The sequence below is a fragment of the Rhynchophorus ferrugineus genome, unplaced genomic scaffold (assembly GCF_030347505.1).
Source record: "Rhynchophorus ferrugineus isolate W39M unplaced genomic scaffold, kcgeb_rfMv2 rfM3, whole genome shotgun sequence".
NCBI classification, from domain to species: domain Eukaryota; kingdom Metazoa; phylum Arthropoda; class Insecta; order Coleoptera; family Curculionidae; genus Rhynchophorus; species Rhynchophorus ferrugineus.
In genome coordinates, this window is record NW_027472582.1 from 73,208,791 (window position 1) to 73,234,320 (window position 25,530).

A 25,530-nucleotide genomic window follows, 5' to 3' on the forward strand; every position below is an offset into this window, starting at 1 on the left:
GCAAACATTGCAAACAAATCAAAGGGAAAACCAATAATATAAACATCTACAAAACTTATTGAACATCATTACATTATCAGTTTCTGTAGCACCAAATAGTATTTAGTTGACTTACTGGTTGTATACGGAAATAGGATTGGTGTTTTTTCTTATCCGGGTTTAAACCTTCCACCGCATTGATGAGTGAAGGGTCCGCGTCAAGAAAGTGTGGAAACGACAGGTAAACTGGAGCATCTAGATAATCAAAGTTTTAGTATAAGTTTAGATATATGTGATATTGACCAATTACGCTTACCGTATTGGCATGGACTAATGTTCTGGAGACCCTTTGGAGGACAATACTCGGTACCGGGACAGTAGCACCTGTTGTCCGGGTTATCTTTAACGTTGTCGAATATGTTTTCTGGCGGTGTGTATAGATCAGCTGCGATTCCTTGAACATACGATGAGAGAGATGTGTAGTTGTAACTTAAGAGGTTGTAATATATGTAATATTACCATAAACGAACGCCATAAATGACATAATGGTTAATTTCTGGTTAGTACATACCTTCAAATGCCAAAACGACCAAACGACCTTTTATTAACAGAATTAGTTTTTATATTTAGTATTATGAAGCTATTCAGTGTATAAAGACAGTCACAATTACATTTTTGATATTCATTAATTGTGTGATTTGTTCGATTTAAGGAAATTTGCTGCATAACACTTTTGGAACTTATGGTTTCAATGATCTTGGTGGTGATATTGATGTCAATGACAAAGAAATACTTGGAGGGAAAACCAGGTTTGATGACAATGAATTCCAAGACTTGTTGGACTAAATCCTCAAATATCTTCGAATCAGACTGCTTAGCAGCTTAGTAGTTGATCAATCTTATTGCCAGTTATTCAGGTCCATGCGATTCGAAATACCGAAGAAGTGTAAAAATGGATCAATTATTGGATCTCTGCCAAAACAAAATCATTATTTTGTCACTGTATCGCCATGTTAGCAAATAAATATGAAAAAGTTGTAGAATATTATAGAATATATATTGTTAAAAACCCATTTTGTACCCATTTTTCCAATAAATATCATTTTGAACTGAAAAAATGATCAGAACTCATGAACACAATGAATAAAACTTTCAAAACTTACCGTGCTTCTCTCCTGATTCTCTATATTGCAAGGGCAAAGTACGGCACATGTCTTTATCATACATGTAGACCAAGTCACTTTTGGTAAAATATCGAGGAGGAAAAAACGAGCCTTCGCTGGCTTTGAGGTCATTGCATGGAGACTCCCCCCAATAGGGCAGGGTGCCCTTCCCGTTAAGATTCGCCAGCAATCCGAATTCCTGCATTCCCGTTTCTCCTGTATAGAGATTATGAACCTCGTCCAGTGTTCCATTTCGCTGTAAAATATTTAACGTGACAAAAATGAAAATTTGCTATGATCAGGTCAATGATTTACAATTTCAAGATTCTTCTTAAATGTTATATATCTGGATTAAGCAGCTTTTATCAGTTTTATATGCCGTTAGAGCTATAACAGTAAATTTAATAAAATACGTTGCATCGAAATCACTGAACTAAAAACATCATTCTCATTGGACTTTTGCATAATTTAAAATAATTTCAAAAATGCATACTTTTCTAGCTATATTACATTTTTTATTTCAGTTTCTGAGATAAGATGATATACTAAAACGGAATTTTTAGTTCTACTGTGGAAAAACAGATGACGCTTCATAATCTTATTGACAAATCTAGTATCTTCTCAGCTGCTACCTAAGGATCTTGTTTCTTTTCCAAATCTATTAATAAAGCTGGACAAAATACGTGAGTTGCACTAACTAAAATAAGAATTACAAGATATTTTAAATGTACTAATCACACAAACAGTCTCTTCTTGGGGAAAGAATAAATCATTTAAAGGCAATCATTTTTCTATAGATCTCCACAAAGCAGAAACTTGTGTTATATTGTATGAACCCCAGGTATTTGGAAGATGGCGGAAATTATAATGATCTCAAAACCTGGGAAGTCACCAAACGAAATAAAATCCTATTGACCTATATCACTGCTGCCAGTAATATCTAAGGTTTTTGAAAAAATTTCTGTTGAAAAGAATAAAACCGACCATAGAGAGAAAAAACCTTATTCCAACACACCAGTTTGGGTTTATTAACAAGCATTCAACAATTAACCAGGTTCACAGAATAACAGATCTTATTGAAAATGCCTACGAAAGTAAAAAAGTATGCTCAGCTATATTCTTAGATGCAGCACAAGCCTTCGATAAGGTTTGGCATGAAGACTACAGAAAATGTTGCCAAAACATACACAGAACTATTAAAATCTTACATTACAACCAAAATGTTGAGTCAAACAAGAAGAAGCTTACTCTACAATAAAACAAGCTAAAGTAGGTGTACCACAAGGAAGTGTATTGGGACCAATGCTTTATCCACTCTACACTTGTGACATACCACAAACGGAAAATATTACGATGGCTACATTTGCCGATGATACTGCGATTATAGCTGTCGGAGATAATAGTGAAGAAGCCTCACGAAAATTACAACAGGCAAGTGACAATATAAATAATTGGACACAAGCTTGGAAAATGAGAATTAATGAAAGTAAATCGGTATGTGCAGTTCACCTATAAACAGACCGTAAAAGCACCAATAACATTAAATAATACTATCATTCCATATAGCAACAACGCTAAATATCTCGGAATGAATCTTGATGCAAAACTTCGCTGGAAGGAACATAGAAAGAAGAAAAGAAAATAAATGGAATTGAAATATAGGAAAATGTACTGGCTAATTGAAAGAAAATCACAATTATCAGCACATAATATATTGCTATAATATAAGCAAATATTGAAACCTATATGGACATACGGAGTTCAATTATGGGGATGTTCTGCAAAGAGTAACATATGCAAACCAAACATACTTGTCTTTTCATTGAACAAAGTTATAGGCAATCAAAATGGTAGCGGGACTATTGCCGCACGTTGTAGATATTTCTTGTTTTAATACTTACGGAAATTAGTAAACCCATCTTGTTCGATGGTCTCTTTCGTTTCGGATAAAATCTGTGCGCCAGGGCTACCAAACTGTCATCGTAGCCGAACACCAATTCATCCGCAGTCACGCTAACGAAAGGCTTGCTGGACCCCATCGTCAGCAAGAGGGATATGGTCTTTTGTACCCAGAAACCCAAGCTCCTCGATTGGCTAGATAGAGTCTGCAATGTAGATGGTCTTTAGTGAGATGTCTTGGTCTTGTCTTTCAATTTGTTTAACTATCACCATTATATATAGAGTAAAAAGTACTTTAATTTGATATTTATATTAAGTGAGCATTGATAAATTAAATTAGCAGGTGTACCAGCAATTTTTTTTCAGTTTTTTCTCTCAAGAAAATACGTTATTTAAAATGGATAGGTAAAATTAATTTATACAAAATATGGTATATTTCAATTATTTAATTTCTGCCAATCTTTCAGGAAACTTATGGATGCCATTCCAAAAGATCATCAATATAATTTATTTAACATTATAGTACATCTAACAGCTACATTTAATTATACAACCACAATAATTATAGATTAGAATTATAACCTCTTAACACTACTGCTTTCAAAATTTTGCATACGTCTGACAGCTGAATGATTTTAACAGACTCATTCGTTTACGCGTTCGAACTAATCAGACAGCATTGTATCTCCTTTTAACTAGAATAAAATGGGAAGAAAAATATTGTCTGATTCTAAAACGAATTTAAAAATTGCGGCAGGTAATACATTAAACGTCTTGATGACGTATGTACAAAAACTTTGAATAGACTATATATGAAATCATTATATACGTTTGGCTACTGAAATTTGTTACAGAAACAGGCCAGTAGTTACTAACATACTTGATAATAAACTTACATATTACATATCGACCCGTGTAACAAATAAATAACACTCAAACTCAATAGCAGACGAGTTACATTTTTAAATTATCATTTATCAATGATTTTCTGACACAATGAATAGAGAGTATTTGATTTATTTTTATATAAAACACTTCTAACTTTTTACTGTTTTCTTCAGAGCTTTCATTATCCTCAACAATATTCTATATGGTGTGGATACTCCATATAGACATCAGTAGTAATTATTTCATTGAAAATTAAGTTCTATTGGACTGCTTGTACTCCAGATGCTTGGATATAGTCGTGGTTGTGACATTATTTCAACACACATATGTGATACGATTATATTTTAAATAAAATACACTGTGGCTTAAAATTTAACCTGATTCAAATTTCTATTATTGTTTAAAAAACGCTTAAGTGGATAAACTTACCAGTAAAGGGATATTAGGCACTGTTATCTTATGTTGTCTATCTACGCTTAATTCAGGTACAAACTTCAGTATTTTCTTGTGCTGGTAGGATACAGTCCCGTTATCGTGGAATTTTACGTTAACTTTCTCCATGTCCTCTCTGAAAATTAATAAATATATAAATAATTGTTTAACCAAACACGCAATATAAGAAGTTATACAATAAAAGTTACGAATAAAATTATTTAGTGCTTGCATTGATCAGTTTTTCACTTTTTTTTTACAATGATACGTTCATTTTGTTTAATTGATGTTGGAAAACGTCTGCAGTCACATGATCATCCGTTTTCAGCAGCTTATAAGAAACCGCACCTTGTTTATCCGACCATATGGATTTTATGGATGATCTTAATTTATGACATTATGAGCTTGGGTTATCATATTGTTATCACAGTATTCAACGTGTATAGCTCAACAGATCCAGACTTTGGTCCAATGGGACCACCTTGGAAGTGCACTTTTTCTACTTAGTAACTACTTCATGTCCTACCCAATTGTAAAATTCTAATTGTAAAGAAAAATGTTATCAATACTTCTCCTATTTCCATAAATTAAAAATTTATTATTTTCTTGGCAAATAACACTGTCTAATATTTTATGTAAAAACAAGTAAAGGTCATGTTTTCTATTATAAATTGCGGTTAACGATAGATAAATAAAATAATAAATAACTGTTTGTATTTTTACCCATTGTGTTTATGATACTCAGTAAAGTGTATTTAATAACATACAACATTCAAATGTCCAAATCAATAATTATTATATTACCAACTTACTAATTATAATATATATAGCCATTACTAATGATTCTTCTCTTTGTTGATAGTTGAAAAACGAGAAATGATTAATGGTTTTTTTTCGAAATGACTGTGTTATTACAGCTGATTTAATTGCCTCAGGAAAAAAGAAAGAAAATTCCAATTAGGATGAAGAGGTTTTTCTAGGTTACCTTCAATAATCTAATAAGTAATAAAAGTATAAACCATGTTTTGGTTTAACTTTCTCGTGACTTTCTCTTTCTATTCTTAATATATAGTGCAGGTTTAAGTATAATCGTTATGGTCTTTAATTTGGTCTTAAATATATGTTATTAATTGTAATTAAAGCATTAATTTTATTAAAAAATATATCGCCGACAGACAAAATCAACTGTAAAAATAAAGATATGTCAGAACAATGCAATTTTCGATACATTTTTTGACTTTCACGTGAGACCGAAAGTGCCATGTTGATATATTTGGTATTTTAACCGAAAAAGGCGACAGTAAGGAGGCAAAATGTGTGTATAGCGGTTGAACTAGAATATCCTAACAAGCTGTTACAAATAAGTTTTTAACTGACATGTACCGTATTTCTATAATTATGTAAACGCTTGTTGTAGGATATTTTTTAATAAATTTGGGATACTTGTATAACAGGTCAATTAAAAAGTCCCCGGGTTGACACATAGATGGCGCTACTAGAGTTAAATCCATGCGTTTTTTAGTTAGCCCTAACCCTCAAAAGATACGTGTATAAATTTGACAGCTATCGGATCATTAGTTTGTGAATTGTAGCATTTTGAGTGAAGCAAGTTTGAAGCAAATTTTGCTTTTTGAAGGGAAAAAATACAGTTGAAGCAAAAACTTGGTTTGATGCTGAGTTTCCGGACACTGCCCCAGGAAAATCAACCATCAAGGATTGGTATGCTAAGTTTAGACGTGGTGAAATGAGCACCGAAGACTATAAACGCAGTGGACGCCCAAAGGAGGTATTACCGATGCAAACATAAAAACAATCCACAAAATGATTTTGAATGAACGTAAATTGAAATTGAATGAAATAGCAGACACTCTAAACATATCAATTGAACGTGCACATCATATCATTCATGAATATTTGGGTATGAGAAAGCTCTGCGCAATGTGGGTGCCGCGCAAGCTCACTTCTGACCAAAAACAACGACAGGTTGCTGATTTGGAGCAGAGTTTGAAGATGATTAAGTGTAATAAACTCGAATGCTTGCATCAATATGTGACAATGGGTGAAACATGGCTCCATCATTTCACTCCGAAGTCCAATCGACAGTCATCCGAGTAGACTGCACACGATGAACCCGCTCCAAAGCGTGGAAAAACGCAACAGTCGACTGGCAAGGTTATGGCGTCTCTATTTTGGAATACGCATGGAATAATTTTCATTGACTACCTTGAAAAAGGAGACCTTGAAAAAGCTTGTTCACCAAGACAATGCACCATATCACAAGTCAGTGAAAACGATGGCAAAAATCCATGAATTGGGCTTCGAATTGCTTCCTCATACACCGTATTGTCCAGATCTGCCACCCAGCGACTATTTCCTGTTCTCAGATCTTAAAAAAATGCTCGCCGGGAAGAAATTTTCGTGGAATGAAGGGGTGATCGCTGAAACTGAGGCCTATTTTGAAACAAGGCACAAATCGTACTACAAAAATGGCATCGAAAATTTGGAGGGTTACTATAATCAGTGTATTACCCTTAAAGGGAATTATGTTGAATAAAAAAAAATTGCCAAAAAATGTATTTTACTATGGTTGGCCGGGAACTTTTCAATTGACTTGTTATTGATATCATTTGTTACTTTTAATATGATTAATATACTCCTTGACAGGATGTAAGAGTTTTCCGTTATTTCCATCACATATTTCCGTGATGTGTGTTTTTTTTTAATTAATAGTTCTAATAAGGTTATTTTACAGATGGTTAAAATAAAGTTGTTTTTCCATTTTCAAACCATTCATACATTTTGAAGAACATCTATTCTACTCGATACAACAACAGCAAAGAAATAGAGAAATAGATGAAAATTCTGTTTCTATTCATGCTACTGGCGGATATCAGTTTCAGTAAGTTCGAGAATTGACCGAGCGATGTTTATCTTTAATAAGACAAGTGTGGAATTGAGAATGCGTGGATTGGAAACAATTCTTAGGTTTACCAGGCAGTACTACATTCCTAAACATTATATATGCTGTAGTTTAAATGCGGGAGCCATCAGTAGTCTTTATTTCTTAGATGATGTGGTTGATGTGCACATTACTCTTAATTGTGGTTGTTGTATATTGATAATCAATGATTATTTGTTTCTGAATATATACAGTTCGAGTTCTGGCCATAATATGGAGCTATCCTTCACTACTGCTAGCCATATAAGTAATATATTGAAAGAAGATATTGGTGATAATATTATTTCGAGAAATAGTGTGGATACTGGTCTTCAATATATTTGGATTTAACGCCAAAAATACTTTATTCGTTTGGTAATAAATTTACGCAGATAAATGAGAAAATATAAAGCTTCGAGAGTTACTCATGATGGACATGTATCAGAAATTATATTAAATACGTAAATATCATAACATCATTTGGCTTTATACTGAATTCATATGGACTTATGGGTAACAGTCTAAAGAAGTAATGGTATTAAAATAAAGGTACCCTGATTTTGAAGGTTCGATGGTGAGTTATATTAGATATGAAGAAGACTAGTTGTTTTTAGTTAGGGAACTTAAAAGGCCAAAGATGACAAATAAATTCAAGACTTATATAATGCAAAATATAATAATAATTGTATTATAACTTGTATAAATAGATAACTTTTACATATATGAGATAATGAGATAAAATCAACATATTAAAACTAATGAAATTGATATTTTAAGAAAACACTAAGAAAAATATATATTTTCAGACAACTACTCCTAATAAGAGAATCGGTAGACGATACCATATAGGTACACATTCAACATACATACATTTTGGGTTGGACATTTTATCCACTCAGGCAACCAATAGGCCTAGAAAAATAGCCCTGCAATCTCTTAGGATTTTCTGGACGAAGTGACTAAATAGTGTATTACACCACAAGGGCCGAAAGTTGAATGACGAGCGGGACCAAGATTTCAACTTTTGGCCCGTTTTGATTTTTTTCGTAGCCCCTCGAAAGTATGTTTTAACAACATTCAAAACAACATTGATGATTATTTTTAAAGTTAGAGGTAGCAACGTTAATGACAGCGGTAAACAATTTGTTGTAGTGACGAAATAGTCCCTAGTTACGAGTCTAAATACGCATAAGATATTTTTTCCTCCAGCCGTTATAGAGTCTGCTGGTGTACTTCTCATAGGGAATAAATGTTTAACTTTCTTCCCTTTATTAGTGAAACATATACAGTTCTACTTATATATAAATAAATAAATATATATATATATATATATATATATATATATATATATATATTCGCAATAAAACATTTGTTTAATTGCTTGTAACAGCGCGTGTATAACTGTGACTTTCCTAAAGATTTAAGCTGCTGCTTGCTGGACAAAAAATATACTTTTACTTGGCCAATTAAACGCGAATCAATTACCACTATACATATATTATGATACTACATCTCTATTGACCGTATGGTGTGACTACTTTTAATTATTTTCTACCCATACATCAAATGCCACACTCTATTGAACTAGATTTCTTTTCAAAATGTCTACAATCGTGTGTGATGAAACAGAAAGCTTAAAGTTGGCTGCTGGTGCATGGTCGTAAATTTATGTTTGTGATTGTCGTTAGGCAAAAGTGCTAAATTTGTCAAGAAAAAGGATCTCAGTCACGCTAGTAACCAGACCGGATGTCTTCTGGGATGATTTCCAAGTTGGTCACTCTCCAGTCTAAACTATAGGTCCAGTCCAGACAAACTCTCGTTGGTAAAAAGGAAACTTTAAAACTTTTAAAAAATTTTTTTGGTTTACAGTCTTTGTGGCTTAATAACCTCTAATGATTACCATTTGTTGACATTTGCAGTTTTATTGCTGTTTCTTCGTGGTCTTTACCTACAGCCATTACAGCAGTATCTCTAGCCAAGCTTGTACTATGTGGTAACATAGGAATATCTTCAGTGAACATCATAGTAAAGGATATCCAACACTTTATCCTGCACAATAATTCACGTTTTATTTTTCTTGTACTGATTTCTCCCAATGGATCTGATATAGCGAAGAATGAATGAAGTAGCAAAGAAACTTCCAAAAAATAGTTTTTATTATGTCTTGCTTTCAGTTCATTAAAAACAATACAAGTCTTGCTCAAATATAACTAAATACGGTCCGACTAACTTGCTATTAACACTAATATTTATAGAAATTAGTGCAGCTTCCTTATTTTATTCAAGAACTGAAAACTACTTTAACTCTATTACATATCCGTCCCGTTATATTTTAATGTACTACCCAATATAATATAACTTGATTTGTTTTTTTTTAATGACCAATTCAGACGACGAAATATACTTTTCCTAAGTTTCTCCTAATCTTAAAATGTTTCCTGGATATCTGTGATATATCCATTCCGTATAATATCCGCATTATCGTAAATATATAGTAGCATACACAGGATGTTTTTTATACATGTTACGTTACGTAAGGCCGGTAACAAACAAGACTTTCCACTATAATCGACATTGATGGACGTTTAAATTCAGATTTACCACGTAAATTGTTTCTGAATTTGCGAATTTACTTAATACAGTGCATGGATGGCGGCGTGGGTTCGGTTTTCTTTTTGGCAATCTTATTAAATTTGCATATATGAAAATATTTTTTGAATGTAGTTATGAATTTATATATATATATATATATATATATATATATATATATATATATTTATAGAACTGTATATATTTTTTCTTTATTTTTAGTCACTTCATCCAGAATGTATGTATAATATGTAATAGTATGATGAATGTTGAATGTGTACCTATATGTTATTGGGTATCGATGCATTTATTAGTAGTAGAATTAATATTCTGAAAATATATTTTTCTTTGGGTTAATTCTTTCGTGAAATGTCAATTTAATTAGTTTTAATATGACGAATTTATACTGCAGCTTTCATCATATAACATGTAACAAATACAAGTTTATGTGAAGATGAAGATTTCTTCAATTTCGGGACGAATATTGTCTTGAAGATGTTGAATCGTTTGGGGTTTATTTACGTAAACTTTTGATTTTAAAAATCTCCATAGGAAAAAGTCTGGTGCTGTTAAATTCGGAGATCTGGCTGGCCATGCTAAATCGTCACTTCGCGCGAAATTAGTCTTCGTGGAAGAACGTCATTCAATAATTGAATTGTTAAACGAGCTGTGTGTGCTGTGGTCCCATCTTGCTGAAACCACATGTCCTCTAGTCCTTGCTCTTCCATTTCAGGCACAAGAAAGTTTCGAATCATGCCTTGATACTGTTTAGCAGTAACAGTAACCGCAACACCTTGGTCATTTAAAAAAAATAGGGTCCAATGATGTTGCCATCTGGAATACCACACCATACAGTTGTTTTTAGTGGACGCAATGTTGTTTCATGAATTAATTGAGGATTTTTTGTTCCCCAAAACTGACTGAAGAAAATGGGTTTCACCGCTCATTATCAATTTAGACGAAAAATCTTTAATTTCACCAGACAGCCTTAGGTTTACATTACTGTACTCAACTCGTTGATCTTGATCTCTCGGTAACAATTGTCGAACTAATTGAATTTTGTACGGGAACATTTTCAAATCAGTTTTCAAAATTCGCCTTAAACTGCGTGCAGAAATGTATAACTGGGAACCACGTATCCGAACTGATGTTTCTGGAAAGTCTGCAGAGACACCAAAGCCACATTTTCAGCGTTACGAGATGTCCGTCCTATCTGCTGTCGTACCGGTACTGTCGAAAATTGGCGTGTAAACAATAAATTTTGATTTTGTGAGGCACTGGACTATTAGGATATTTTTGACGCAATTTCTGCTGAGGGGCAATAATGGCACGATTATTTTATATTATTGTCACTATTTCTGCTCGTTCTTGTGATGTGTATTTATCCATAATAAAATTTGGACGTCCACACAACACAATGGTTAACGCGAAACTGAACGAAACGTTACATAACCAAGATGGCGCTCATACTCTCATACAATCCCATCAAATACTTATTGCCTATTGGGTAAAATGTGGAATGCTACGAAAATAATGAAAAAACTAGGCGAGTGTAAAGGAAGCAATATTTTGATCAATAGTAATTCATATATTTCCTTGTTTTAACTGCATGAACTTTCTCCATATATGACTCGTACTATATGGAAACGTTAACCACTCATTATCTAATAATCTAAATTCAATAAACCCATTTTTTCGGAATATCCCAGCGTATAACGATAGCAGAACTCATTAATCAGGTTACGGTTTTATAATGTTGTACCGTTTCGCTTTCGTTTAAAACGCCCCAGGTCTTAAGCTAGCCACTGCGCGCGGTGTAGCAAGTGACTGACTGACCTTGGCATCGAGACCTCCTTGGCGTCGTCTGAGACATGGTGAGAATAGTTTCGAAGAACGTTCGTTCACCCATACCCAAAAAAATAGCAAACGGTCTGTCTACACAGCGGACGTTGACTTTTCATTCATTAAGTAGATTTGATGACTCATTTATGGTCAGATATATTCACAAGAGATGGTGCATTGTTTCTAATTTGACCTCTCTAGGATAGCTACGCGTTATCTTCAGATTCATTTTATTTCTGATGGGTTTTCCATTGCTGTAGCTTTGGATATTTTATTTTGTGGTCTTGGATGCTGGTTTATTTTGATTTGGATTCTTTACAGCCTACGTAAACACCTGGAACCGGTCGATTCATCAACTGTTGAGCTTTTCGAGATTTCTTGGAGAGTTTGGATTTTCGTTCAATAAATATTGCTATTCATTGTCTTCGAACATCTTTGATCCTCCCGGCCATTCTTTATCATTGGTATCCAAATCGGAATTTTTAAGCCCTTTCAATAAAACAGCCAATGCACGTTACAGGCGACGTCAAATATAATGTCAAATGTAGTTTGTAAAAATGTAAAATTCGTCTTAAACTCGGACTGGATTATTTCTTCTCATTTTTCCCCTGTTAAAAAGAGACAGAATGTTCCGTGATGTGTTGAAACGTGTATTGATTCAGTCTATAAAATTTTATTTCAGTTGGTACTGGTCGACCTTGTTGTCAAATGTGTTCAAAATTCTTCAAAATATTAATGATAACAATTACAAGTTATAAGCCAGCAAACCAAAATTCTTAATAGTTAATGTGGCAACATTGCGACGTGCTGACGTCATAAATTTTGATGACTTACATTGACTGGTTTATTGAATAAACTATATGTGTCCATCTGTATACAATGTTTGTATACATTACTGCATATTACTAGTTTAAAATCTGTTATTTTATATATAGAAGGTTCAAAACCATTTAATAACAGTTCGGTTAATTTATTTAGCAATTGTTTATCTTCATCACCATGATATATGGCTGATCGAAATACATATAAATACCTAAAATTTTGAAAATAATCAAGGTGTGCGGGATTAACTTGAACCTTCAGTTAAATCTAGGTTGGGAATCTTTGTAACAAGATAAAATAATTAGTAATAAGTATAACACAAAATCGACGCTTCAAACTAGATTATTAAAAGTTTAAGAACGATATTGTAATATTTATGTTTTAAAAATGTGAATGTGAATTCGATCAGAACTGATCTTAAAGAAATACAAGTTGTTGAGGCGTCCAACTCTCACATCCCAATAAAATTTTTGTAAAATAATAGCCTTTGGTGATATTTATAAGATCTGTTCTTACAATATAGAACCTGTCAACCAAAACCAACAGGAAGAAGGTACTGCCTAACTGCAACTGCTTGGTAAATCCAAAAGTAAGATGGTTTCATCGCTGTCAGATGACAGTTAATTATATTGAAGGTTATATCACTGTGAAGAATATCGTATGAATCAAGTTACCTGTACACAAATGGTCCGATTTCTTGTAATTTGGGCTTTTCTCCTTGTTTGAGGAAACCATCAGGATTCGACACGTTAAATATGTAAACTTTGGTCAGTCTGATTACTCCAGGTTTCTGCCAGTAGTGGAAACTGAGCGACCCTTCTCTGAGCCTTAAATTCTATAAGAAAAAAAAACATAATATTATTAAAAAGTACATTTTTTATGTTACGATTCTTATACGCTGTTATAGTTAATGCATATCTGTATTGGTCTCTGTAACGAATAAATAACCTATATATAATGATAAAATAATGTATGGAGATGGTGTATTATCGAGAAGCATCTTTTTATTAAAACATAGTTTATTTTTGGTGTATAGGCAACACACAATTTCGTTATTGTCAACTGTCAAAATTATAAATTGATAGTTTTTCTTGTAATTGTTTTATTTTTTTTTAGAGCGTTGCATATTAATTTGGTATAATACATATTAGTTGTTTTTTGATATATAGTATTGTTAGAGAATTGAATTATAGAATAGTTGCTTACCACACTTAGTTTATTAGAGCCGTATGTTGCCTATATACCAGAGAATATATTTTTGGAACGAAATTCACTCTTTGTTTGATTTTTTTATAATAACACTACATTTATTTAATCTGTCTGTTACCTGTTGATCGAGAATAGAGGTAAGATAGACCTTAATATAATCTTTTTACGTTCAATATTTGAATTGTATCAAATATGATATATTCTACAGTTTGCTGTAAAATATATTAAATTATAGTTTTCTTTGGCGTTCATCAAAATTAAATTAATTTCATTTTATTAAAAAGCTAGTGTTGCCTATGTATAATATTAAGTAATTTATTTCAATTATTGTATAGTATATTAATATATTAATATGATATGACATTTACTTGACACTAAAAGCGTTGTGTTCGTACGCTTACTTATTTACTTAGAATTTAGTTAATATTTCAATTTCTTATTGAAATATATTTGACAATAATAATGGTATGTGTCAATATCATATGTTAAACTCCAATTTCCTGTCAAGATTCAAGATTTCAAATTAATGCTTTGACATTTGACATAAAGAGTTGTAGAATTGAGTGTTGCCTATATACTAAAATCTAAACGATAAGGAACTTAATTTTAATATTATGGCTCATGCATATTTATTAAATAATATAAGAAAGTGTTTATTTGATGAGAATAAAGGTACTATTTTAAACTTTCTTTATGTTTATTACAGAAAATCTGATTGTATCGTCACTTATCGTTTAATCTTAATGGTACTCTCTAATAAAATCAAACGTTCATATTTTCCGAGCTTGTTTGCTTTCTGTACGGTTGAAATAAGATAATAAACGTGTGCAGTTGAAACCCACGATTGCCATAAGGCTCGCTTTTACATAACGTGCTTGCTCCAGTAAGTTTCTCCCTAACAAACGGCAAATAATCGCCATTATTATTTATACGCATGTATTGCGAAGGTAATTTTTAAATTTGTCGATTACACAATGCAGTGTTACGACTGCTGTACTATGTACGACTGTGTGTCACCACTTACCTTAAGTATTATGTAATCTAACCATGGGATGGAAGAGAGGATGATACCGACGGCTAGTGTAAACAGTCCGATGACAATGACAGATACTCGACCTGAAAAATAAATTTCACTAACTTTTATTTCAATAAAATATCATAAATTTGATATATCTCTATTTGTTATTAAGTCCATTAATCAGAAATTGTCGTCAGATCGGTGACAAACAATATATTTTTTACAAGTATTTTAGGCTCTATATTCATTGGATCTGGCCGAGGTGCTATCTGCTCCAACTCGGTAGATTATTCGTCGTTCCTGATGATTATTGGTATAAGTTAGTGTTACCCGTCAACGTTTTTTTCTGTTATATGTTTATTTTGTGTGAAGTAGTTGTCTTAGTCTAAAGAAATACTGTGGGTGTCAAAGGAAGAAGAGTTCGTATAATAACAGTTTGTCGCAAGTGAGTTTTAAGGTTTATTTTAACTAGTCTTGGTTTTCCTGATTATTTCAAAACATAGTAAGGTTTTCCATTTGGAATCCTATAGGCTCTGGTTATATAGTACCGATTTCTAAATTACCAGCAGCGCATATATCATAGTCTTTATATATATATTTTTTGGTTTAGTCATGTCGTGAGCTCAACTGTCACCAAAGCCCAAGTCGAAAATAAAAAGTTGGACCAGTAGAGAGAAGAAAATGGGTTTGAAAAAAACCGTTAAATTTTACTGTGTATCAAGAACCCCACTGAAGAGGTTTGTGCACAGTTTTGCCATTGAGTTTGTGCCAGCTACCGGAGGTTGTCTATACTACTACAGAAAGAAGACCCGCCCTGCTTGAGGTGAGCCTCGTGTTACATCTTCTTGTCATGGAAAGAAATTTCTATGGCTTGAATGTCCGCTAGGATGTTCGTAAAATAATATTCAACAACCGCTTAGAAAAAACATAGTCCGGCGAGCTTGACTTGACGATTTTTTATTACACCACAAACATAAATTCTCCGTTCGATCACTAACAGGAACTTCCATTGCTTGGGTTCAAGGTTTCAAAAAAAAAGCATTGGACAAATTTTTTAACTTTCTTGAAGAAGCATTTAATAAGCATAACTATCCTCCCGAGAGATTTTTTAATGTCGAGGAAACTGGGCTATCCAGCGTACAAAGTAAAATGGTGAAAGTGACTGGTCTGCGAGGTAAAAGACAAGTAAGAAGCTAGACTTCGGCTGAATGTAGCTCTTTAGTAACTATGGTATTTTGGCGATGAGCGCAAGTGGTATGTTTATTCCATTTCTGCTGATATGTTCCTGCAATAATATGACGCAAATTGATGAAACGTAATATTGATGAAAGGAACTCTATCAAGTTCAATAGGAAGATGCCACCCATTAGGATTGCCATTATTCACGCACTAAAACAGCGACGAAATTAGATAGTGAGCAAGCAGTACTAACCGAATATTGACCCCATATAATATAACCGAATTCATGGAAGGTGCATATCTCAGGTGCCAAAAAGGGGACTGCCGTAAAGAGGTTTAGAAGCTGACTACATGGCAAGTTCAGGTGAAACCACTCTTCTCAAAGTTGCATGTTGCTGTTTAGATACTAGTGTCAGAACCTCAACCTGGCCCTAGTAGACAAGCACATAATTCTGTTGTTTTGGTGTCGACTTCACAGAATACAAAAATAAAACAGAGGCAGCTATTCTCCTGCTTCTATTTTATTGACCGGATCTCCTTACAAACAACAATTTGAGGAGTCAATCAAGTGTATAGAGCAGAAAGAAAGAGATGGAGGAGGGGTCGTGGACATAGTGGCAGGCAGACAAAAAGAAACTTTTCTATAACTCCTAACAACCAAGGAAATGTTCTATTTCGGATTCGGAATCATCTGCAGCAGGTGAGAGTATCGTGTCAGAAAGTGTTTCTGAGCTTGCCCAGTAGTTAAACGAAGATGAATCTTGCTCCATTCTTTTGCTCCGTAAATTATTTTAGCAATCAACGGGGATTGCGAAACTTGGATTCAGTGTCAATCTTGTAAGTTGTGGGCACATAGAGAATGCTCAGGATGTGACGCAGGATATTATGTTTGTGATTTTCGGTAAATAAATTTATTCCATACTTGTAATTTAGTACTCGGGTTCCATAATCCATAAGCATTATAGCTCGAAACAGTTATTTCATGTAATTTCATGTATTTTAATTTTGTTAATTCGTTCCTAATATATACGTATGTAAAATTTATTCAAATGTTTCAAATTACCACCCTTTCCTCTATCGATTCCATTGTTATTTTGGCGAATCTTTTTAGTAGAATAAAATGACGAATGTATCAAATTATAACATAACGTATTTATTTATGGCTAGTGAAACCTGTAACAAAAACCGGAAAGTAATTACTGACAAAGTTGGTAAAACAATAACAATATCCATAGTCGCAATTATTTTAATTTGGTCACACATTGGTTGAAACCTTTTGAAGACCGATTATCACTTCTTCAGGTCGCTGCATCCTCATTTGGTTAAGAAGTTAAAAAAGTGCAGTATAATACCTTGGCTAAGTTCTAGCCAACCCAATATATACCCGGTGTTTTTGTCGATGTCAAGGTTTTGGACAAAAATGGAATTAAATTCGGTTTCTTCGTAATTTCGCTTTCTACGCCAGCGAATAATCGAGTAAAAGTGAGAAAATTGAAAGTGTGACGTGGAAGGTCATCGGAATTTCGACGCACTCCGTACTTTTCACGTACGCAACCGATCAATTATTATATAATTCGGGTTAATCAGCATCATCGGCTGTGGACCGCTTTCACCGGTCTCGATTTTATGTGACTTTTGCGAATCGAACCGGCGGCCTTGCTTACATTCCAGCCGCTGTTACGTAAGTTGGAAATCGACTGATTCCACTGCATACCCCTTATAAACTAACCGCTGAACCATGGTATAATTACAGGGTGCTGATTTTTTTAATCCACATTTTATTCTACTATTCTATTAGATTCTACTTTTTATCTCCAGTCCTAGAGAAAAGAGAATTTCAACTGTATGGGCGATCTTAGGGAAATATTTCGTCCGGTCCAATCAGAGGTAGCGCTGTGATTCCTAGATGCGATTGGTAAATTCAAATTGTTAGCACAAATACACGTGATCGGTTCGCTTAAGTTGAATGATAGAACCGGACAAATCATTTCTACAAAGTTTACTACAGAAGGTGCACTCCCTTGGTCTCAATCTACTGACCAGTAAGTGGCTATTTAAGAAATAATTTCAGAAAACAATCTTCCTGAGGAGATGGGACAAGCTGTCGAATTGACCACTGCTCTTCTGTCTATGCAGTGTTGCTACTGACAAATGTCAATAGAGTTGTGAAACCGCTGTGATATAATTACAGGGTGCTGATTTTTTTAATCCAGTCCTAGAGAAAAGAGAATTTCAACTGTATGAGCGACCTTAGGGAATTGTTTCGTCCGGTCCAATCAGAGGTAGCGCTGTGATTCCAAGATGTGATTGGCAAATTCAAATTGTTAGCACAAATACACGTGATGGGTTCGCTTAAGTTGAATGATTGAACCGGACAAACCATTTCCACAGAGTTTACTATAGAAGATGCACTTGCATCTACTGACTGGTAAGTGGCTATTTAAGAAATAATTTCAGAAAATATTCAATCCCAATTCTTAGGAGATGGGATAAGTTGCAATAGAGTTGTGAAACTGCTGTGATATAATTGCAAGGTGTTGATTTCTTTTGCTCCACTTGTTATTATATTTTAGAATCTACATTTTATCATTTTCTTTAGATTTTATCTGAACTGAACACTCCTGGGTCCTCTCAGACTACAAACTGGTGAGTTACTAACACAGAAATTTGATAATTCAAGAAGATATTCAGTTTTCTCAAGAGATGGATTGTCCTATAACCTTAACAACCCTGTCACTGGTGACAAAATGAAAATAGTTGTGAGAGAGCAAGACTCAACCTTTTCGAGTTTTTTATTCTCAAAAACTGACAATTTGGCAGAAGAATTTTATTTAAAAACCATTATTCAATATAATACTTTTTTAATTATTAATCTTAGCTGATGATTTTGATACTTATAGCTCGCAGTACACTATGACAATAATGACTGGGTTCAGTTTTTTTATATAATGCTTGTATTATGATTAAAAACTCTTAATACGTTTCTTACCATGGCTGAGATGTTGTGATATGAGCATTTGTATCGGCAGTACATTTTTGGGGGAATCCTGGTTACTGATTCCCAACAGGTGATTTCTGGCTCTCTGCGTCAGTCGAAAATACTGCTTATACAGTCCCATCTTGTTTTGAATGTAGTTAATAATTCTGAAAAACGAAAAACAACATTATTAGAACTTGTTTACTCTTGAGGAATGATGAATAATAACGGTTCATTTTCACTAATTTGAATTTGTTTTTCCGTCAATTATGCATTTACTAAATATGTTTTAATAGTTCTTAACGTATATCCGGTATATTAAATGATGATTAGTTGGTAGTTGGGATTTTTTATTTACTTGTTTGGTGCGTAAGCTATGGATTTAAATACTAGTCATCACGTTAAGTATTCTAGAATTATATTAATAATATAGGCCTCTAAATTAATTTTAAAGGGTATATTTGCAACTGACTTCATTTTGCCTCAAAAGCCGATATGTTATCGAAATGTGAACAAAAATGTTTTCAATACGTTGAAAATATCTGAATTTGTATCGAGTAAGTCGCATTTGCGGTATATGAGCAAAGCCGCAGTGCAGAAGCGGTGAAGATATACTTGGAAAATTAAAATCGTGCTACCCCATCTGATGTATTCCCCAGACTTTGCTCCTCCTGATTACTACTTGCTCCGATTTGTCGTAACCTATGCAGCGATTCATTTCTTATGAAAATATGAGAAAATGCATGATTTCGTAGATAGTCTGAAAAGATACATAGTTCTTCTGTGATGGAATTCGTAAATTGCCTGAAAGATGTTAAAAAGTAACGGCTATCGATGATTCATCGAATAATTTTTAGACTTATATATATATATATATATATATATATATATATATATATATATATATATATATATATATATATGTAGATTGGACCGATTTTACGCAATAAAGCTTCAAATAAGAAAAATCCCTTAAAACTATTTTACAGGCCCAATAGCTTGGTCAAATATTGTTATACAGCACTGAAATTGGTTATTTTTAAAGTCATTAGATACCTTTTGTGTCTGATCACTGTTTTAACTGCTATTGTTACCTAATAAGTTCCATGTGGAGAATATATTTCAGACACTACCTGACGCTAATAGATGGCAAATTGGCAAATCGATTGGCAAATTCCTAACCGAATGGTAATATTATTAAATTTGGTTAATTACTGTTATATAAAAATTACTCGTACGTATTATATCCGGGGTTTCGAATGTGTGCGTTTGTGTAATAGCGAGATGTGATTGCAGATATTTCAACAATTCATCGAATTCCCAACGAATTTCTCCGCTGAATCTACCGCTGATATAGCCACATGTCTGTATGTTATAAGAGATGTTTTGTATTTAATATAGCCTAATAGTTTAAATATGAGTTTACGATCTCAATAAATATGAGTTTATAGTTCAGTCTACATTGTTACAAACATGTAATAGTTATAATTAGTGATCGCCTATTGGTCGAAATTCAGCCACGATTTATTTATTTATTTTCATATAACCGAGTAAAGGGAATAATTTTAAAATGATATGTTATCAGTTAGGCATCAGAAACATATTTGATATATAATATTAATTAAAGTATATAAAAACTATCTCAAGAAAAACTTTTAAATTGTATTTAATTAAATCTAATTTCTGACAATTAACTGAGGTTTATACATAGATAGATTTCTTTTGTATAACATAAGATATATATGTAGTAGGTTATTTAATAGACCTTTCTTTTCTTCGTTTTCTGGTAACTAAAGTATCAACAAAGACATGAATAATGGGACATCAAAATGGTACTTTTATTAATTTTTTGCTTTTTATAAAGTAATGCATCTATTATTAAAATTAGATTAGTGAGCCAATAATTAATTAACGTTTTAACAATTCTTAAGACTAGAGTGTATTCCTATTAGTGTATTCAAAAATTAACGTGATAGCTGATATGTGATTCAACAACTAGAATCAAGAAGAACATGAATAAAATTAAAAACATGATTCTTAATGTTAAACAATCGTCATAAGATATATTATAAGTGCGTTAAAAGTAATATGACTGATGTTTTAGCAATTAAATTTCAGCTAGACACACCACTGATTCCAGAAAAGTTTAATTTTATATGAGGGCGTCCAGATCATGTAAAGTAACTCAATAAATGCTATCGACTTAACAATATACTCTTCTAATATAGCTCCATGTAACTCTTCCTGTTTCAAAAGCTGGAGTGACTATTTTGTGCATTTTTTTGAATCGGTCGAAATAATCAACAATTCCAGAAAATATTTCCAAAAAATATAGAACACTTTATCATTCATTTTTAATTTTCGCTATACAAACAATAAAGTCGTCAACGTTTGGTAATTGAACAATTTATCACAAATAGACAGGTTGTAACTGAAAACATTTAAATTAGTATCAACTGACGTCTTGATACTGTCATTAATGAATCAAATTGTATTTTTTGTTTATATCTTGTCTGTGTATTGTTCATATTATTAACTTGTCCTTTCCTCTGACCTTCATTAAATAAAAGTGATATACTCTTATGATGTTTAGACAGACAATCACAATAGTGATATATATGAGAAATTATATTATTTTGATCAAAAAATAATAACTGCCAACAAATAATATTATTTTCGTACTAAACTTGTTTTACTAATTTAGTTTTAACAATATGGATTTTCTATTTTATTTTAAAATTTGTATTATTTGTTATTTATGCATCATATTGTAACATATATGCAGATCAAGGTAGAACAAAACTGTTGTCTAAGAAATATTTCTATAGTGCAGGTTAGTGCTTAAGACTCTTGCAAGGTTTTGACAAGTAATTGGATTGCCACTAATGTTCAATTATAAAACATTTTTACTAGTTAACGCATCAATTAGCAAATAGGTCTAGCCGGTATATAAGAAGTGAACCAAATATGATCTATATTGTTAATGATTAAAAATGATAATATCTATTAAAAATTCATTATAATTAATTTAAGTTACCTTTTATTTATTAACTGTTACTATTTTTTTAAGGAAATTTAATAGCCTTCTATGATAGTATACATATTTTAGTATTAGTACCTAGTTTTAGTAATTTTTTATTCACTGCTATAGCTATATTTAGTCCATTTGTTCTAATTATATATATATATATATATATATATATATATATATATATATATATATATATATATATATATATATATATATATATATATATATATATATATATATATACGAAACAAAATATTACGGTTGTTATTTCAATTATTTTTCATCGTTTAATTAATATTTGTATCGAACAGAGTAATTTTAGCATTTGAGAATTAATTAACGCCCACTTAACCGGAGTTAATGACTTAATTAAACATGTCAGAACAATTTTAATAATTTTTCCTATATTATTAGTATTTTTGAAGAACTGATTGAATTAATTGTTTCTAGAAAATTAGTACTACTAGGTAATATATATATATATATATATATATATATATATATATATATATATATATATATTATTTGTTTATATTTCTAATTTGTTATTAAAATAAAAATTGTTCAGTAAAAGTTAATTGTTAAGGGTTTCTAATTGCAATATTTATATAAATGGACAAATTTATCTCACTATTAAATATTATATTAATTGTAATGGGTTGGGGAAAAATAATTTCGTTTTTCTCTAATATTTCTCAAGGCGAATTTATTTATATAAAAATTAAGCAATATCAAGCACTCAATGCCTGATAAAACAACAATTGATTGAACAACCAAGTGATTTTAGTCATACTCCTTTGAACCCTTATCTTTATAGCCTCTTATTTTTATACTGTTAAGAGAGTTCTTCAGAGATTAGAACAAACAATGTCCTTGAAATAGTAACTTTGATTGATTGAATTTGTTTTGGGAACCTTATTTTTTGGAACTATAAATGTCGTGAGTTGATTTACATTTACTTGTCTTGGTGACCATTGTTTCTTCATTGTTTCAGAAAATAATGTTACTTCCAAGTAAAAACATTATTTAGTATCTTCCTGTAACAATTAAAACAAATAATGTTATCGTTTTTAAAGAGAATTTCTTGCATGCAAAATTTGGTAACCAACATAAAATTTGATGGCCTTTACCGGAAAAGTAAAATGGGTTTTTTGGGGTCTTGTAAAATCCTAACCGACGTTTTACCAGAAATATTAGTCACGGATTATTGATTATATAACCGTATTTGATGTTACTCCTTACGCTTAGGGCTGAAGTATTGTTATCCGAAATTGTTTAGAATATGGTTTCTTTTAATTTCTTTAACTGTTGTAAAGAACAGTCGTTATTCAAGTTGTGAAGAATATGTTGGGTTTCCTCCATCTGCTATTGCAATGAGCGAGGATGTAATAGATTGAGAGATGAGAAGAGATTCGTTCTCTAGATATCTATACTGATGGATATTATTGATGCTTTAACAATGGTTGATGAAGTCTCTTTTAATCTCTATTCGAATGTTTTAAAAGCTGGATAATATGAAGTCTGGCGTTGTCAAGCTTCAAAGTTAACTAATAATATTTCTAAGCTATTCTCATTATTAATTTTCTTCAAAACCACAGCCTTCTAGTAAGAGTTTCAAATGTTTTTAGCAACTTAAAAAATATATCCTTTTATCTCCAACTCCTGTCCCCAAATGCAGGATACATGATATTATTCACTAGAACTAGAAAATTAATTATTGATTATAATTGAGAAATAAAATTAGTCTATAAACTATAAACTTTATTGATGTAGTCGATATATAAATGTAATACAGATCATTTTTTGGAACAGATGCTGATGACTAAAACATGGGTAGAGCGTTTTTTCTTGTCTATTTATATAGCTATCTCAAGTTTGAATAGCTCTAGGCAAAATGTAACTTTTAGGTCACATTAAATCTTTGTTATCTAAGTAGATTTATTCTCATTATCACCCATTAATTTTTTCGAATCGTTTTTGATTTCTGAATAAAACGATTATTTTTGTCTCCGTCTTAACATTCTAATAAATAATTACAACTAATTATAATATTATGATAATTCATTGACTATAAAAAGGTACTTCAATATCAATTTGATTGCAAATTACTATAACACTAGTAATAAATAAATTCTTTGCGATTAAGTACCATACCTGATATATTCTATTGTCGTTGTTTACTACATAATAGCTATTTTGTATAACTAATTATACTATGTTATTACATATAATTAATGTATTTGGTAGTATATTTTTTCGATAATACGTATTTTTGTACGTAGTCTAGCTCTAAAAAACGGATCAAGTTTGCAAGGCTATCCGTTTTTATAATGTCATTTATCATGATGTTGATAGTTTGGAACTATGAATCTTGTACCAAACATATTTTTTGTTCAGTAGTCTTCCTGGTGTGGAGTGCTGGATGGACTTTAAACAATGTATAACGTGAATTAGAACATCATTAATGTCAAGTTGTTTATTGCAATTAGTTGATAAAATGATGCAATTAATCAATAACGACAAAAATGATCGTTTGTTAATGTTATTATGTGTTTCAATGTGAAAAAAATGGTTTGAAAAGATAATATCTGTACTCCTCTCTATTTTGCGCAGTTACAATATATATGTTGTCCAGCCTCTGAACTTTTTTTGTTGTATTGCTTTATGAGAAAACTTCTATCTGTGAGCGCAGCTCTCATCCTTATACGTGAATCTGTTCTGAAAATCTTTTGAGCCTTGCTTGCTGTTTTCCTTCCACTCCAATCATTTCATGACTTCTTGAAAAGTTTTCTTTGAGACCAGAAAGGTCATGGTATTATTATTGAACAATATTGGGTGATTATGTGTATTTTGACGCCATATCAGTCGGTGAATATTCGAAGTATTAATGTCAACAAACGTTAAACAACCTAACATAACTGATTGATAGTTTTATCATTTATGTATATAATAGTTTTTAAATTAAATATTAAATAAGCGATTTTCACTCGATTTCGTGTTTCAAACGATCCAATAACGCTATGTAATAGTCGCTTTTGATTGTCCTTCATTTTTCAAGGTAGTCAATGAAGATAATTTCATGCGCCTTCCAAAATACAGACGTCTAAACCTTGCAAGCCGACTGTTGCGTTTTACCACGGTTTGGAGTGGATTCATCGTGTGCAATCCACTCGGATGACTGTCGATTAGACTTCGGAGTGAAATGATGGAGCCATGTTTAATCCATTGTCACATACCGACGCAAAAATTCGGGTTTATTACGCTTGATCATCTTCACACTCACTCACTGCTCCGAATCATCAACTCGTCATTGTTTTTGATCAAAAGTGAGCTCGCGTGGCACCCACTTTGCACAGAGCTTTCTCATGCCCTAATATTCATGAATGATATAACGAACACGTTCAGCTGATTTCTTTAGAGTGTCTGCTATTTCATTCAATTTCAATTTACGGTAATTCAAAATCATTTTGTCGATTTTTTAAATGTTTTCGTTGGTGACGACTTCTTTTGGGCGTCCACTGCGTTCACCGTCTTCGGTGCTCATTTCAGCACGTCTAAACTTAG

General features: G+C 32.2%; 1 protein-coding gene across 1 annotated transcript in view; it reads right to left on the minus strand.

The window, feature by feature from the left end:
• LOC143194133 (scavenger receptor class B member 1) overlaps positions 1-25,530 on the minus strand; it is a 60,783-nt gene that overhangs the window by 2,256 nt on the left and 32,997 nt on the right. Inside the window, exons 3-10 of the mRNA XM_076400715.1 lie at positions 18,948-19,102; positions 14,786-14,877; positions 13,227-13,387; positions 4,359-4,497; positions 3,044-3,247; positions 1,143-1,398; positions 296-433; positions 116-234 (exon numbers count right to left, since the gene is read on the minus strand). Coding sequence (XP_076256830.1) covers positions 116-234; positions 296-433; positions 1,143-1,398; positions 3,044-3,247; positions 4,359-4,497; positions 13,227-13,387; positions 14,786-14,877; positions 18,948-19,077 — 1,239 coding nt within the window. The 5' untranslated portion in view covers positions 19,078-19,102. The remainder of the gene's footprint in view (positions 1-115; positions 235-295; positions 434-1,142; positions 1,399-3,043; positions 3,248-4,358; positions 4,498-13,226; positions 13,388-14,785; positions 14,878-18,947; positions 19,103-25,530) is intronic.